This window comes from Cetorhinus maximus, chromosome 30 (assembly GCF_964194155.1).
Source record: "Cetorhinus maximus chromosome 30, sCetMax3.hap1.1, whole genome shotgun sequence".
NCBI classification, from domain to species: Eukaryota; Metazoa; Chordata; class Chondrichthyes; order Lamniformes; family Cetorhinidae; genus Cetorhinus; species Cetorhinus maximus.
Window position 1 is genome coordinate 8,905,686 of NC_135908.1, and position 18,535 is coordinate 8,924,220.

At 40.9% G+C, this 18,535-nt stretch overlaps 1 protein-coding gene across 4 annotated transcripts in view; it reads left to right on the forward strand.

The window, feature by feature from the left end:
- myo9aa (myosin IXAa) overlaps positions 1-13,681 on the forward strand; it is a 283,263-nt gene extending 269,582 nt beyond the window's left edge. For all 4 annotated transcript variants that reach the window (XM_078532398.1, XM_078532401.1, XM_078532400.1 and 1 more), the window contains 3 exons: positions 6,080-6,282; positions 8,539-8,681; positions 9,865-13,681. In XM_078532398.1, coding sequence (XP_078388524.1) covers positions 6,080-6,282; positions 8,539-8,681; positions 9,865-10,352 — 834 coding nt within the window. In that variant the 3' untranslated portion in view covers positions 10,353-13,681. The remainder of the gene's footprint in view (positions 1-6,079; positions 6,283-8,538; positions 8,682-9,864) is intronic.
- The last annotated feature ends 4,854 nt before the right edge of the window (positions 13,682-18,535 follow it).

Here is an 18,535-nt window from a genome sequence, read left to right on the forward strand (position 1 = left end):
AGTCCCATTTGATGTGTGCACAGTCTTTTTTAAATGCCCTTGCTTGACTCAGTTCTGGACTTACAAAAGACCTTTGGCCAGGCTTGCAGCAAGGTCAATAATCCTTTTGAGCCAGATGTTCAATCTCTGACTCGGTTTGTAATATATATTTTGCAACTCTTTCATTCTATCAATGTACCTTATTGGGGATGGTAATTCTTGTACTTCTATCTGTTTTACTTGTGTGAAATCACCCATTACATTGCTGTCCTTACACACTGATTTATATGTTACCAGTTCGCTGTTTAACTGTTGTGAGCTCGTCATTCATAACGTCACGTGCACTTAACTTTTGGAGGGTTGAATGATTATTTGCAAAATATTAACATTGCATGACAACAGAAATTCTTAAGTTAGGGTACTAATACGAATAAGTTTTACGTTTAATAATAATGAAGAATTTACCTTCCTTGATGGCCTAGGGCATAAAGGTTTTGCCAAACAGTCCCTGCTGTGTGTATGAGATAGGGCGGGACTTGGGGAGCTACCATTGGCTTCATCGCCTCTGGATTTGGTAGGTTAAAAATCAGTGAAAGTTCTCATTCCTGATTGCTGGCCAGTAACTTCTGTTAATAAGTATACATGCAAATATCAGGTTAGTCAGAATCAGGCTCAGTGAAGATCCCCTCCACAGTTAAGTAGCCTATTGACAGTCACAATCCTGTGCCTACACGTGAAGATTGACCAATTGGATGAGCTACCAGTGGGAACCCAGTGACTATGGAAGTGCACTCCAACAAATGCTATTATTTTTAGGGAAAGGAGGAGAAAAAGTGGGGATATAATCATAGAATGGTTACATCGCAGAAGGAGACCATTCGGCATGTCCTGTCTATGATGGTTCTCTGCACAAGCAACTCAGCTAGTCCCACTCCCCTTTCTTTTCTCTGTAACCTTGCATTTTTTTTTCTTCAGATAATTACCCAATACCCCTTTTGAAAGCCATGATTGCTTTGCCTCCATCACACGCTCAAGCAGTGCATTCTGGATCCTAACCACTCACTGGGTCTGGGAAGGGTAGGACGTAAACCACTGTGTGCAACTCCTAGAATGCAAACAACTAATACTAAATTTAATTGAAAAATGATTAAGCTCTTAACTGACCCAGAACAAAACGCATTCCTATCCTGCAGTCTGCATGGTCCTGTTGAATGCATGATCAAACTAACCTGATCCTCTACTTTTCATGTTCTTTTCCACTATAGAAACCGGTTATAATAGCAGTTAGATTCATGAGCATGAATCGCAGTTCAATTCCGGTAGGTATTTCTCCCACCATATCACCGATTCCTGTCCATGATGCCATTCATTACTTGATGCACTATCCCAAGCTTAGGGAATGATCCAGTTGTCTGTTGACTTGGAACAGAATTGAGGTTATGTTGATTTAAGTAATTCTTCAGTCGTAATTGACTGCAAGAGTTGCATTTTGTGAGTATTTGACCATTGGAGTTTGGTTCTGCTACAGTGTGAAGGGGCTATAAAATGGTGTATAGACTCTGGTATTGTTAAGTACATCTCTTAGGTGATGGTATTACATAAGCTACTTGGCATTCTCACTTTTCTATTGAGATGCAAATTATAACTCTTTACATGCAAAATCCACATGCGAGCAAGAAGCTGCTGCAACAACAAAAAGACCAGTTAATGTCACTAGCATAATTTCCTGTAAAATATGAATATCAAATCTGTGAATGCCAAAAATGTTTAACGTGAGTGGACTAGAGGGGGAACCTGTACTTTTCGTAGTCATTTCACCATAAAAACTAGCTACCCTTCATATTCTTAACACCACCATTTGTATAGTGGTTAGTAATCCATTCCTTATACTTTGATCCTTTGGATAGTTGATTAATTAGCTGTGCTCTTTAGTGAAAGTGTTCTGAAGATTTTTTTCAAGAATGTGTGTATTTAGTGATAGCGTACATCAATTCATGCCATCTTTTCATCAGTCAGTGAGCTATTAGGCCTGTGGTGTTGGTATTAGTAGAGCTGATATTGTTTCTTAGGTGCCACTTAATTCACTGTATAGGTACATTGTAAACCTGTGTTTGCTTACTTGTCACATCTGTCAAATAACAATAAGTGTATATAATTGTTACTAAGTACTTACCTACACGCTAGATTGTGGTGATTAAAAGTAGTCAGTTCAATCCAGAATCGATCCTATACCTACACAGTTTGTACATTTCATTGTTTTAAATGGCCAGCATTGACCCATAAAATGAGTTTAAAATATTTAAATTTATTCCCAGTTTTATAGCTTGGTAAGAATAAAATGACCTTACAGGCCCGATAGTTCAAAAAGGCAATCATGTTCTGGCATGTGTTCCCTGTCAGCCCATTTGGGAAAGGCAGTGTGCATCTGAGCCATATAGACCGAGAAGATACGAGATTCGAATACCAGTCAGCTGGGCAGCAGCTGGTGTGTTACAGCTGGCCTGTATAGCCCTGCAATAGAGAATTGATAACTCAGCTGTTTCCACTCCTGATCCTGATCCTGTGACTTCTGCTGGATAGTGCATATATGTGGTCTGCTCTTATAATCCAGTCTGACCCTTGCAACAACAGAGTGCTGATGCACTGGTTCCTGACATGCAAGTTCTGCATGGACTAGCAACAACCTAAAATTCCAATTGGGTGTTCCTAGCTGACTCTGACATGTTTATCTTAGAGTTGTTGCTGGTTGCGTACAACATATGCAGGTCAACAGCCAGCAACAATAATATGACACGGAACCAACATAGAGGTAGCTAATGTTGAAACAGTCGGTATCAAATTTGCTCAGGATCCGGGACCAATTAGTGTGTTCTAGTCAATCTTTTTATATATTTTAGCAGAGATTGTCTTTTTATTTAAAGGTTTGTATTTGTGGCAAATTTCTTTGCACTGAGAGATATTACATAAAATGGTTGTAGATCTTTGAATTCTTCCTCCCTGTTTCACTTGATAGGGCCTTTTAAAGCATTAGCGTTCTCAGTATATAATATAATTAAGTGATAAAATGCAACATTAAATTTAAATGGCCTCCCTCCTTAAATAAAAGGCAGGCTTCTGTGGTTCAACTGCCAACCCAATGACTTTGAAAGTCTAACTAGCATTGAATTTGAGACGACCTTGTGTCTTGGCAAGTTTTGAATATGTCTAGTGTTGCTTTGCAGTAACTCTCCACCCAGCAGAAAGGAACCACTTCAACACTTGTAATTCCCAGAATGTTTTATAGCCGGCTTCTCAAAGTAATTGTTGCATTACTGTAGGGTGACCACCAGTGTACCCACCTTTCAGTCAGACCATTAGCTTTTAGAATGGTATCTCTGTTAGTCAGCCCATTAAAATTTGTCTGTAAGTTTCCAGTTTTTGAATTATCGCAGTTTTGGAAGAAATGTGGTCTCACAAGCATTCTGCTAAAATGTTTGTCAAGTTGCAGCATGAGTTTCTGCACTGGAAGTTAATTCTGCAAATTGTCTTGAACACATTCACAGTGAATGTGAGGAGGTTCAGATGATTGTATTTTTCTTGCAACATTATTAGCCTGGCTTTGTCCATTTTTGGACTGGGCAAAAAAAAAGCACAATGCACTTATGTAATAGGTTAAATATTAGGCAGCTCTGTACTTTGTCAGCCTGTTATTGAGTGCTCCAACAGTGACGGGCAATAAGAGTTGGTTACTTGGCTTTAAGGCATACAAGTGTGAGAATGAGCAGTAGTAACATCAATGCCCACCATTGCACATCACTAAAATAAGAGTGGGTTGGAAATAAATTGTTGAAAGCTCGCAGTGAATCATCTTAACCCACACCATACCTGTGCCATTTCACGATCACTCTCAGTCTCTCTGGAAATGAGTTTAGTAAGAGATTTGTTGAAAATTTTTCATGTTTTCTCTTTGCCGCCCATGCAGCCGAATGGTAATAAAAAGGTAATGGTTTGTCTGTTGTGTGCTTGTAGTGATTGCCTTTTCCTGGTGATGGCTGTTCAAAAAGATGATGTCAGCACTGCAACCACTCCAGCGCGTGTACTTGCCCACTGCAACAAAACCTGCTTCACATGTGGTCCTGAATGATATAGAAAACCATTCTAAAATTTCTATTCCCATATTTACAGTTTAGCCTGAATATTGGATGTCAGGTTTTATTTCATGGTATTGAGCAGCACTGAATTTTGTTTTCACCATTTTGTCTTTCAATTTAACACCAAATTAGGTGTATTCTTTGACTGTGGGCATGTGTTCAATAGAAACTAGAGTGAGGTGAACTCAATTCATGTAGATCCTTAAAGCTGGATGAGGATTCCATGTAATCAGTCTGGATTTGAGCCAGTGTCCCAGAGGTGAAAGGCCATTATACTAATTAGCTGCACCACCTAATTAAATGGAGAGGGGTCACTAATTAGAAGAGCAGGTAAATGGAATTGGAGCTGATGGTTTTGTGGTGGAACTAGCACCATTATAGGCCACAAGGGCTGAATGGTCGTCATCTTTGTTTAACAAAAAAGGAATGATTTTTTTTTTAAAAATTTAATCTTTTGGGGGTTATTCTGTTGTGTTTTGATCTTGTCCTGTATTAATTACCTTTTAGCCTATGCTTCAGAGTAAGGTATTGACAAGAAGCAGGCCTTTTGCTGGAGTGGAAGCAGGCTGGAGTTTGGCTCTGTTGTTTGTTCAGATTTTGTTCCTCAATTTCTGTGGTTTGTGTGTAAATCTGTGAAATGCTGGTGTTTTCCTTCACACCCTTGTGATCAGCTGTTCGAGATATGAATTAAGAAGAAACTTTGCTTTCAGAATCTTCAGGTTATGCTGGAAAATCGCATTCTCTGAACTGACTCAAAACTTTCCTCAGATCAAGGCTTCTTTCACTTCTGGTGCCTGTTTGTCATAGCAGTGACCCATTCCCTCTCCCTAACTGAAGAGCTTGACCCCTGTATTTAGATTATTTGATTTGCAACTTTTGTTTTTTTCTGCATTCAGATGAAATCAGCTGTAAGCAAATTTCTCAGCTTTTTGAAGTCAGTAACAAAACTGTTGGTCATAAAAATAAATGGGCAACCATTTTTGAAAGGAAGTAATAAAATATTTTAAAGAATATCAATACAATTACCCTTGAAAATTTTAATGCATCTTGTGCTGCATCCTCAGCACTTCCCTCCTGCCCCAATCCCATCCTGCAAGACATTCAGTTGTCTGCACGTGACACAGGTTCAGATGTTTTTGTTCCATTGCTCTTCAGTACAGAGAGAAGAGAGATGCTTTTCAGTGCCAAACAGAATGGGATGAGTGCCTCACATCAGGATGGCTTTGTATGGACTTTGACATTTCTAGGGTTTAACCCTAATTTTGAATTAACTTTTGGTGAGAGGTGGGTGGCTATCAGGCTTTGATTAAGTTTGACTCTAAAACCAGAGCTTAGTCAAGATAGGCTTTGTTTCTTAGTTTCTACTTTATTTGCCAAGAAACTTGAGAGTAAATATAAAAGAGACACATGTCGCCAAAGCTTTTCATCTTGCACTCATCAGGACAAATGCAAGAATGACAAATATCAAACAATCGCAAGTTTATAACTACAGGGGTAAAGGGGTGCTGATTGATGGCAAATCGACCCTGATGGACTGGGGCGTTGCCATGGAGAAAGCAATGGGGAACTATAAGCTCCCCAACCTCCCAGGTAATTTAAAAAAAAAAGCGCAAGGCTCGAACATATTCCTCTTGTTCGCAGAGAGCGGGCCCCTGTGTATGAATGTCTAGCAAGTGTATATGAGCCATGTTGTGAGCTCAACTGATTATTTTGGCAATTAGCACATTCAGGATTGTTCAGCAAGTGCTATCCAATCACAGAAACACATCTAACAGATGTTTTGTTTTGGGATTTGCAAGCATGGGCTGGTTGAGTACGGATTATACTTTGTCTATTTTGAACTACTGAAGGAACATGCTGTTTGATTTGATCAGCCAATCATTGGGATGTATGGCCTGGTGCCTGTCGAGTATGAATTTCAATGCCAGTGTGATGCCTGACTATATGCCTTGTTCTTTGTGATTTTATAGGGAAAGGGTCGTCTTCGCCGTTCAAGTTACAGCAGCCCTGCCTCTCCAGTTGGTATGCGACTGCCATCAGTTGTAGATGTTCCGGAAGAAACGACAAGTGCTGATGAGTCACCTGACATGGATTTGACTGAGCAGCAGCAGGCAGCCATGCAGCAGGAGGAGAGGGCACTAACTGAGGAAATAGAGACCCTACAAAAAGAAAAGTGAGAAACACAAAACATTTGGGGCATAGGACTGGTGCTAGACCAAGCTAAGAGGAATGTGAACTGGTGACATTTCATACTGTGAACATAACATAAGAAATAGGAACAGGAGTAGACAATTAGGCCCCTCAAGCCTGCTCCGCCATTCAATAAGATCATGGCTAATGATCTTGTGTGTCGATTTCCACATTCCCATCTAACCCCAATAACCTGTGATTCCCTTGCCTAACAAGAATCTATCTACCTCTGCGTTAAAAATATTCAATGACCCCGCCTCCACCACCTTTTGAGGCAGAGAGTTCCAAAGTCGCACAACCTTCTGAGAGAAAATAATTCTCCCCATATCTGTCCTAAAAGGGCGACCCCTAATTTTAAAACAGTTCCCCTCGTTCTGGATTCACCCACAAGAGGAAACATTCTTTCAATGTCTACCGTGTCAAGGCCATTCAGGATCTTATATACTTCAATCAAATCACCCTTCACTCTTCAAGCTCCAGTGGAAACAAGTCCAGTCTGTCCAACCTTTCCTGATAAGACAACCCACTCATTCCAGGTATCAGTCTAGTAAACCTCCTTTGAACTGCCTCCAATGCATTTACATCCTTCCTTAAATAAGGAGACCAAAACTGCAGACAGTATTTGAGGTGCAGTCTCATCTATGCCCTGTATAACTGAAGCATAACATCCTTACTTTTATGTTCAATCGCCCTCATAATAAAGGATAGCATTTTATTAGCCGCCTTAATTACTTGCTGTACCTGCATACTAACTTTTTGTGACTCATGTACTAGAATACCTAGATCCCTCTGCACCTCAGAATGATGCAACTGTTCTCCATTTAAGTAATACTCTGCTTTTTTGTTCCTCCCGCCAAAATGAACAACTTCACATTTTCCCACATTAAACTCCATTTGCCAGATCTTTGCTCATTCATTCAACCTATCAATATCCATCTGCAACCTCCTCATGTCCTCTTCACAACAAACCTTTCTACCTGTCTTTGTGTCATCTGAAAATTTAGCTACCATGTCTTCACTCCCCTCATCTAAGTCATTGATGTAAATCATAAAAAGTTAAGGCCCCAGTGCAGACCCCTGTGGGACTCCACTCGTCACACCCTGCCAATCAGAAGAAGTCCCATTTATGCACACTCTCTGCTTTCTGCCAACCAGCCAATCTTCTATCCATGCTAATGTGTTAGCCCCTACACCGTGAGCTTTTATTTTCTGTAATAATCTTTGATGTAGCACATTATCAAATGCCTTCTGGAAATCCAAGTACAGTATGCCTACAGACTCCTATTTATCCACTGTGCATGTTACTCCTTCAAAAAACTCCAATAGATTGGTTAAACATGATTTTCCTTTCACAAAACCATGCTGATTCTCCCCTATTGCCTTGAGTTCTTCTAAGTGCCCAGATATAACCACTTCAATGATCGATTCTAATAACTTCCCCATGGGAGATGTCAAGCTAACTGGCCTATAGTTTCCTGTTTTCTGCCTCCCTCCCTTCTTGAATAGAGACGTTATATTTGCTACTTTCCAATCTGATGGAATCTTTCCAGAATCTAGTGAATTTTGGAAAATTAACACCAGCGCATCAACTACCTCATTAGCCACCTCTTTTAAGACCCTAGGGTGTAATCCATCACGTATTTCTGTCCTGAACTATGGAGACATCTAAGTCAAAGCCATGATTCTCAGTAGCAGACATCCAACCTCACTACTTTAGGCTACAGAAGCTCCTTTATATTAATCGGATGATGCTGACCCCTGAAGTGCCTGTCATGCACATCCAAATGCAGTAAGCCAATCACATCCTTTTAAAATCGGAGAGGTATTTCTGACTGGTACCTTTCTGCATGGCTCTGGTAACCGTCTTGAATGCACAAATTCCTTGTTATGACATCAGACAGATGAAGATTGGGTAGCTGGCTGCAAGTACCTCAGTGTTATGGTGTTGGTACAGAGCATATGTGTACAGGTCAAACCATCACAGCCAGCACTGAGCATTCTGATTACAGCTGTACATGGAAACAGGCTGCATTGTTCAAGCATCAACGCAAGAAAGTGATTTGGTTGGGTTGCTGGGCCTTTGACCCTTCAAGTATTGAAAAGAAAAGTAGTTTTAATCTCTTGTCATAATGAATTGACATGTATCATTTGTTATCATTTTCAATATATTTATACATCAATACATGTCTTTAATATTTGGATAGGTGCTTCATTCAAAAAAAATTGTATCTTTACTCAGGGAGGAACTGACTTTTGAAATGCTTGCTTTGGAACCACGAGCCTCGGATGATGAAACCCTTGAATCAGAAGCGTCTATTGGAACTGCGGACAGCTTTGAAAATTTAAATATGGACTCCGAGGGAGCAGTATCAGAACGTTCTGGTAACTGATCCAGTTTGGATTTTCTCTTAAAATCATGCAACCTGTTAGCAGTACATATAAAAATTACCCTTTCAATATTTTATTGTACTGGGAGGGTGGAAGGATTATTGCCAAATTTGATTTAAATTTGATTTAAATTTTGTATTCTGTTTCTTGACCGGCAGCAAGCCAAACTGAGATGCTGACTGGTTATTGGGTGGATAGGCATGCAGCAGTAGGCAGCAGCCAGGGAGTGGAAAGAGGGATGGAGAGATTGTGGGTTGGAAGGTACAGATGTTGGGGTAGGGTGGGCATAGATATGTTGCAAGCCACATAAATTGAGGGCTGGGGGAAGAGGTGGCATTTGTAGATAGTTTATGGGCCATAGAGATGGCTGGATAGAATGGGTCGGGGAGTCAGAGAGATGAGTGAGGAAGGCATTGTGGATAGATTACAGGGTCAGTTGTGGGGAGGGGGAGGATTAATCATGGTGGCATTGGGCTTGGACAGTCGCAGAGAGTGAGAAACAGGTTAGCTTAAGGGCCAGTGAAGGAAAGGCACTCCTGCTATGGACCCAGCCATTCTTTCCTCCTTTCAACTGCTGGGTTTCCTGGGAAACCTGGCGCACAGGCATTAAATACAACACTCATATATGATTTACATGGTTTCATTAAAATATTTAGATTAGGGATGCACTTCTAGAAAACAGGTTAGTTGCCCACACCAACCCACTTCAATTAAAATGGCTGAAGGCAGGTTAAGGTTATGATTGCTATTTTTTGACCTTTTCAGCTAACCCCTGCTCTTTAGCACCCATCCAGGGGCATTAAATTTTCCCCATTGTCTAGGATTGTACAGCAGGAAAAAATTGGATGAGTTGCTAAAAAAAAATGTCTTGTACCCATTAATCAGTGCTCCAGTTAGAGTCAGTGTCTTCAGGGAGATGATGAGAAAATACATTCACTGCATCAGTTATTTTCATTCATTTACGGGATGTGGGTGTTGCTGGCTAGGCCAGCATTTATTGTCATCCCTAATTGCCCTTGAGAAGGTGGTGGTGAGCTGCCTTCTTGAACCACTGTGGAGTATTTAGAGATTAAGTTGTGCCATTGTTATAAGTAAGATAGCTGTAACAGAATCAGTCTGACAGATAATTGAAACAGCACTTGTTTGTACTAAAGTCCCTTTTTTAATTCATGGACAGAAAGAAGCTTAGTAATGAGCTCCATCAGCCACCACCGACCTGAAGCAGTGAACAGGCTGAGGAGGCCACTGAGGAAAAAAACAGATTCTATAGAGTCGGCCGATTCAACTGTTCACTCATCACCTACAATGTCGCTGTCATCATCCTGTCTACCTCAAGGAGGAAGACGATTCCGTTTTCGCTCAAAATCACCTTCGCCAGCATTTTACCACACACACAATATCACCAACAGCACCGAGCAAAGAGCAGATGGAGATGGGGCGTATAGCCAGTCGAAAGTTCAAGAAGAGAGGCCACAGTTTACGAGTAGAGGTACCTTCAATCCAGAAAAGGGCAAACAAAAACTAAAGATGCTGAAGCGCTCAGCTCAGAAGCCCAAAGACACGACTGATGGAGCCTCGAGCACAGGGAAGAAGCGCAGTGCTGAGCCTGACTTTGGTGCTCCCCAGCAGCTGGTGGTATTTGGGAACAATGAGTTCATGGTGTGAGGCCAAGGATTTTCAAAGGTTTCTATGCTAATTGGGTAGAGGTCTTTCATCCATCCCTACACATCTCCTTCCTTCTGGTTGCTGCTATCTCAGTACACCACATGCAATACGTCCAATCCTCATAGATGGCATCACTGTCTCAAGGAATGACAAAGGGAAGTGATTTCTATCTATTTGAAAAAAAAACCTGCCAGAAGGTTGTACTGTGGCCTTAACCATTTAACCATTGCGAAATCTCTGCACTACCTATTGGTATGCTGAGAAGCATCTGGGCTGCAGATGGATTCATTTAAACAGCTGCTGGTCGCTGTTATTGAAGGTCGACAAGGGTATCTGTAGTCCGGAGGGTTGTGGCAAGTAGGCCGTACTTGAAGAAGCACTTGCTGTCCAGAAGTCCATCATCCAGAAAGAGGGGACTGATGAATCTGCTCATTCCAAAAGACTGAAGGAATAAAGTAGATCTGAACTATTATCTTACAGTCACACTCCATTGACACTTACAGACAAAGATCATCAAGAGAGCTTATTTCAGAAATCGCAGAAGACTAGATGCTTACAATCAGACTCAACAGCACTTCTCACTAACTTGGAGGCACTGCTGACAAAACAGCCAGTGGCCACTGGGAAATGTAAGCCAAAATGTCTGTGTACAAAAATGCATTAACCATGCGTACTACGTCTGGCATTTCTACAGGGTTTCAGGAACCACTTTACCAGTCAAGTAATGCTGCTCCTACCTGGGCGTGTAGAATTTAGGAAACTTGGAGAAAAGGGACCAACCTGACTGGACACTGAGCTTGCAAATCAACACCTGTCCGTGCAGCAGCGGGCATGAGCAAAAGTTACATTACCCTCATCAACTGTGATGCATGATGATAGCGTAGGTAAGCCAAAACCATACTTGGTCCTTCAAATTCAACCCAGAAGAAAATCTTTTATTGAATTGTCAGTATTAAAAGCAAAGAGAACTTGAAGAATTTTTAGTCTGGTTTCTAAAGCTCACTGTAAACTCAAATGTTTTTGTTTTTAAAATTTTATTTTATTTGAACTTTTTTTTCTAAAAATTTTATTTCTGTGATGTAAGATTGTAACTTCCTGTCCAAAGGGGGTATATGTGGATTAGGTTAGGAACAAAATTGAATGTAACAATCACTGGAACGGGCATGCTGGGCTTCTCGTAACTTATAGTATGCTCATGACTGTATATTTCAAGAAATCTGTTGTAAAGGATATATTATCCTGTGTCATATTCTATAATAAGTACTCATATAAACTGTTCAGTAAACGCAGCCCAAAGTATGAGGTTTCTGTACAGTTTCAACTCTGTATTTTGACGTTAGCAGTTGGGGTGGCCATCTTATGTATAAAGTGCAATTTGTGTAATATTTCTTAAATATATCTGTATGGTTGTACAAACAAGTTTATGAACAAATAGCCCACAGCTTATTAAAGAACAAGAGCTGTAAAACTCACTTCTTGATTTTCTTATTGTGCACAGAAGAGGAACCTGAAAGTGCTAATGGCCAAACCTATGGGGCCAAAAACACTGAATGCAATGTAGCATTAAAAAAAGAAGCCTTTATACCCCACACGTGGGGACAGGTAGATAATGCTTGACTTCATGCCCTTTCTATGTGGATGTCTGTTTTGTGTGTGTGTGTGTGCTAATTTTTCCTTATCCCAGAACTACTTTTGAACAGCCACAAGTTGATGGAGATGCAAGCCCAGCTAATTTGTACTACTCCAAGCCTGATCCTTCTGATTCACTCAGAAACAGTAAACAATTACATTCTTAATTTTGTGTATTTCAAGCCTTCTCTCTTCCTATTACCTCATTGCTTCACTGCAGCTAGGAAGTTGTAGTTTCTTTTTGCTGGTTTTGCTATGTCAGCTGGCATACTTTGTGAGGTGGGGACATTTTGAATTCCCTCTCCTCGCCTGAATTAATTTCTCTCTACAAGAGAGTGGTTTGGCCAGAGAAAAATTATTTTTAAGAGTAATAGAGATATTCTTCGATACTGTATGGCAGTGAGGCCAGGATGGGATCAGAACCAGAAGAGTTCATACAGGATAATTTACAGTAAAAGAGAAGATAAAGGATTGGAGATCAGGACTACATCCCTGCTTTGATGAATAGAAGCATTACTGCTGTCAGGCTAGCGGAAGCTTTACTTGTTGAATTGAACATGATCGCACTGCAATTCTTGCTGGCTGTTATCTCCTCTGCCTTCGCCTCCCCACATCCCAGCAGCCCAAAAGAAAATCTAATGTGGAGCTAACAGCTACCTGCTTAATAAATATTTGTATTTATTTATAAACTGCTGTACTATTTGGGGTTGGTGAGTTATAGATGCTGTTTCAGAAAACTACTGCTTAATGCCCTCCATACACCCTTTCCCAGTAATATGGAGTTGTTAGACTGGTGCAGTTTCAAGGAATTGCTCAGATATGTGGCAATTGCCTCTTCTTAGATTTTACATGTTAAGTCACAAGCTCTTCTGTTTTCTGGCTTTCCTCCTCAATTTTCTCTCCTGAAGGTGGCAGTACACACTGAGGTACAGGTGCACAGGCGCTGGACGCCTCCAGTACATCACTCAAGGGGCCATTTTTCATGTGCAAGCCAAGACAATGGGTGTCAGCAGACTATTTGACAGTGGACAGCCTTCGTTGCTGAGCCTGTCGCTGCCCTCACTCAACATCCACACGCATGCACTTTCTTGCAAAGATGACTGGATAGTGATAAGGAACAGTGATGAGGATAGTGATAAGGAACCTTGCTCATTTTTCTCCTCTCTAGTCCAAGGGTGCTGTGTACAATTGTTGCACCCCAACTACTCTACCCAATTGTGGATCCGCTAACGAGTGTAAACATGCGCTTGTGGTGTGCGCGCACACAATCTTTTGGCTTAATATTTGGTTGAAAACTAAGAGCAAAATAGCATTTTTGGGAAGGGGTGGGTTGGACAGTGTTGGGTAACAGTGGAGAACCAGGAGGCAGTTACAAGACTTTGAGGGTTAGTGGAGATAAACATTACAAACCACAGGAACACTAAATATCGACTTGAACCTTGAACTGCCTCCGTAATTGTATTTGGTGATAAGGACACAAAGGAGAAATTTGTTCCCCTTCTGTATACACTATGCCAAATGATAAAATTAAAGTGTAATACAAGAGATTGTAATGTAAGTAAATGCATTATGTTGACATCATGTGGCTGGTATAAAGGAATTACAGGGTTGGTTTTTGGAACACATTGCTGGATTACTGTGTATCTTGTATGCTAAATTAATAATTTGCCATGATCTAATAAAGTACCTTTCTGTCTTTTTATGGAGTTGTATCCAATGATTTTTCCTTGTATGTTGATTGAGAGAGAGAGATATATTATGGCTCTGTATGCCTTAATTAACACATTCAAAGCTTTCTTGATTTTAAATAATCTCTCAATTTTATTCTCCTGAAGATGCTGAGTGCTTGCTGTACAGTTTCATTAAGATTGGCTGATCAGTAGTACTTCACCCAAGACATTGTTTATTCTTGAATGTTTAACTCTGGACACTGGCTTTGCTGGTTTTTTGACTTTGGGTAGTGTCAAAGCTGAGCCACTATCATATAGGATGATATAGCATAGCAGATTACAATAACATGCTGTATGTTAAAAAGGAAAAATTCTCCCCATCTTGCTTCATTTTTTGCCAATTACCTTTAATTTGTGTCATCTGGTTACTGACCCTTTTGCCAATGGAAACTGTTTCTCCTTACTTACTCAGTCAAAACTATTCATGAATTTGGACACCTCTATTAGATATCCCCTTCACCACCGCTTCTCTAAGGAGAACAGCTTAACTTTTCATTTGACATCCACTCATGCACTTTCTGGCAGGAGTCATTAAGTCGCAATCAAGAGCAGAAGCCCTTTGAGTTTCCAACCCCCTGCCTAGCCCCAAACACTTAAAGCACAATGTAGCATTATCTGCTGCTGCCCTAGATAAGATTGGCTCGCATGATGGCATTATTCCATGTACTGTCAGATGAGGGAATTATATGGTATGACTCAAAAAGGTAAAAGAGGCGAATGAGCGGTTCACCGTCGTTATGCTGGTTAAAATGTAATCAGCCTTTGGTATGCTTCCTGTTGTTTACATTTTCCTCACTGAAGGCTGATTGTTGCAGATTGAGTGCATTGGGAGATAGCAAGGCTGAGTGCAGCCGATTGACCCGATTTCCCCCAAGCCCAGTTCAAACAGATTATTTAGCTCAATTTACAATGTGTCTGAAGAGCTTGGCTACTTGCCAAAAGCTGAACAATCATGTGGCCCTCTGTTTAATACCTTGTTTACACAGAGAAAAAGATCAAATATGTAAACAGCGCAAACTCTGGGCTGGCACTCCGGTTACTAGTACTGGAGGAGTGCTGTACAGTCAAAGTTGCCATCTTTCAGGTGAAACTTTAAACCTCTTCTGAGGTGGATGTAAAAAAATCCCAACAGACTATTTCAGACAGCAAGCGAGTTCTCAGTTGTATAAAGGCAAAATACTGCAGATGCTGGAAATCTGAAACGAAAACAAAAAATGCTGGACAAACTCAGCAGGTCTAATAGCATCTGTGGAGAGAGAGAGAGAGACAGAGATAACGTTTCGAGTCCATATGACTCTTCTTCAGATCTCTCAAGTTGTCAGTTTGGCCAATATTTATCCCTTAATATAACATCTCTTAGAAAACAGATTATCATTATTACATTTCTGTTTGTAGGTTCTTGTGCAGTTTATTGTCACATTTCCTATATTACAAAAATGACTGAACCTGAAATGTACTTCATTGGTTTCAAAGCACTTTGGGGAGTCCTGAGTTCACTAAAGATAGATAGTCTCTAAATGCAACTCTCAGAATCACAGTGCAGAAGAGGTCCTTCGGCCCATCGAGTCTGCACCAACACGTGAGAAACACCTGGCCTACCTACCTAATCCCATTTACCAGCACTTGGCCCATAGCCTTAAATGTTATGACGTGCCAAGTGCTCATCCAGGTATTTTTTAAAGGATGTGAGACAACCCGCTTCCACCACCCCAGGCAGTGCATTCCAGACTGTCACCACCCTCTGGGTAAAAAAGTTTTTCCTCACATCCCCCCTAAACCTTATGCCACTCACCTTGAACTTATGCCCCCCTTGTGACTGACCCTTCAACTAAGGGGAACAGCTGCTCCCTATCCACCCTGTCCATGCCCCTCATAATCTTGTACACCTCGATCAGGTCGCCCCTCAGTCTTCTCTGCTCCAACGAAAACAACCTAAGTCTATCCAACCTCTCTTTGAACAAAATATAATTCCAAACAATCAATGTAAGCTAAGACTGCATTTACATTACATCTGTAGTGTTGGTGTGAAGCAATTTCCAGTCCCATACTAAATTCTGTTGCCTTCTACACTCACATGTCCCCAAAAATATTAAATTAAAACTAGTCATCTTTACAACCTGGATCCAGCTGATCTCCACAGCTTCATCCAACTTTGTCCCCATACTCTCCTAAATATTTGGGTTTTCTGACAATGGCCTTTTGCGCATCATTCTCCGTTCGCTTCACTATTGATAGAAGAGACACCTTGTTCCACTCTCCAGAAATCCTTCCCTAAACCTTTCTGCTGCCACGCTATCCACCCCAAACGACTTCTCTCCTCCCCAATTAGCACCTTTTTAATACCCATCTTTTCAACCAAACTTTCACTCTTCCATCATGGCTCAGCATCTCTTTTCATTTTGGAACTTGGGTTAAAGATGCAAATTATTGAAACAATTCAAAAATCCCATGTGATGTGTAATTTGAATAAAGTCACCATTAACTTACTGACTAAGGTCTTTGCCTGAATATCTAAGCAATAAGAATGGTAAAATAGGATTGAAAGCCTTATTTTCAGAGTACATCACAGAATTGTTAGTGAGGAACTTCATTCTTCACCAGCACAACTTAAAATATCCAGGGAATACATTTCTAGCAATGAATCGGGCCGTCTTCAGGCCAATGGTGAAATGCCACAAGCCTACAGAGAAATTAAGCAATTGAAAAAAGTCACAATTCTCATCATTACTGCAGTTGCATGAAAGGGAAAGGAACAAAAATAAATGTAGCGTGCTCTCTCTCTCTCTCTCTCTCAATAGTTAAAAGCAATGGATAACATGCAGGCTAGAAGCACCCAATTTGATTCTGATTTTTGTCCTGAGTTGGTTCATCACAATTGAATTGGAAAATTGGGAAGGGTTCCCAGGCAGTAGGTGCTCCTTAGTGGGCTTTAACTGGAGAAAACATTGGGTTTGGCTGTGATTCTCTTATTATGGATGGATAGTGTGCAAACACGAGGCTTACACATGGTGAAAAGTCACTGGGAATGAGGTTCTGGAAGCAAATGGTGCCTGTGGAACCACAACCAGCTAAAGTCATCGTCTAGCAAGAGCTGAAGTAGGAAATGGGAAGAAGTGTTTTGAAGTAGAAGTGTGTGACATAAAAGGATTTTGGATGATATGAAAACATCTGAATGTAAAGCACAGAAAGAGGATTAAGTGGCTTTCATCAAGGACTTAGAAACAAGGCTCAATCGTAAACAAATCATCACTGCTAAAGCTTTTAACAGGCATAGCAATCGAGGAGGCCATTCACTCACTGGCCTCCAAAAGAATCTTTGGCCAGTTTTAGGTCTAGATTGTGTAAACTAAGAACATTAGTTACATGAGAAGGTAACTGGGCAACTTCGTGCTAATGTTAAATAGAGCACTAATCTTTGTTTTTGTTTTTTTGTACAGCTGTATGTCATATGAATGCCGAAACCTGTCACCATGTTTAGGTCTCCAAACTAAGCTACAGAGAAACCTACGCTAGTAATATTTCTGTTTGGCATGGAGCACAAAATCTCTACTCGTAGAGACACACCTCACTTACCTAACTGCATATTGTCAACAGCCATTGTTCGGGCATCATAAATGTGTACCAAGGTACTACTGGAGTTTAACCAGCTAAGACTGTGCAGCGCTGTTAAACTTAGCTTTGCCTATCCAATCGTGACTGACTTATTTTGTGTGTGTGATGAAAGGAGCTGCACAGCACATCTCGCAGCATGCTAGCCACAGTAATATTCCACCTGTGCACAGTCCAAAGCTGTGTACCAGGCTTACATGACTGCTTAATTCAGGCACTCTTATTAGGAGCTTTGACGAACAGATGTTCTTAATGTTAGGTTAGATCTCCCTCCTGTGTGCTCAGTGACAGATTGATGTAGGCCAGTACCTGCTTGAGCTTCCTGCAATAGGTTACTCCTCGTCGTCACAAATGAGCTTCATAGCTTTATCCTGGATTTTGCACATGGCTGAAGGGAAGCCCTTCTATTGAGTTCTAAATTATGAAGGAGAGCTGTTTGCACAAGTTTGACTACAGCAAGATACCAACACAAGTCATTAAAGAGCCAGAGTTTCCTTTGCCCCTTCTCCACAAGGTTCTGAAGCTCATTCATGAAGGCTTCCGGTGAGCCTTCCCACTCCCCTCAGCAAAAACGGTCTTTTTCCTAGCCTACACCTATCTGACCTGTGCCTGGTGGTGTTGCAGAAGTGGGGAACCATTTCCTAGTCATGGTTCAACATTCTTGTCCCTAAGTCACCCAAAGTGATTATCCAGCAGTGCATTGCTGCAAATCCCCTTTTCGATTAGGCCTTTTAAAAAGGGTAGGTTGCCTGGAACACTTGGTAAGTTCAGAACACTGCTGTTCCCCCTACAGTATGTAGAGGACACAAGCTCAGCATGGGTGGTGCTCAACCACTCTACAATCATGGCGATGAGGTGGGACCATCAATTTTACATGCTGCCCATTTCTTTTCTAGGCAACGCAGGCAGGTTGCGAATAGTGATCCCTTAGCCCAATTTATTGGACTATCAAAATCTGAGCCCTAGTGTTTCCTGAGAATATGGTGAGCTCTTAAATTGAGATTACAGGTTAAATTTGAAGGCAGATGTTGCAGTTTTGCCATTCTACATTTTTTTAAACATTCTGTTAGAAACAAAAATAATTTGTATTCGTGTAGTACATTTAGCAAGGTGCTTTACAGGAGCATTATAAAACAATATGACACCAAATGCCTAGGAGATATTAGGTCAGATGATCAAATGCTTGGTCAGAAGTAAAGAGTAGCTTAAGGATGA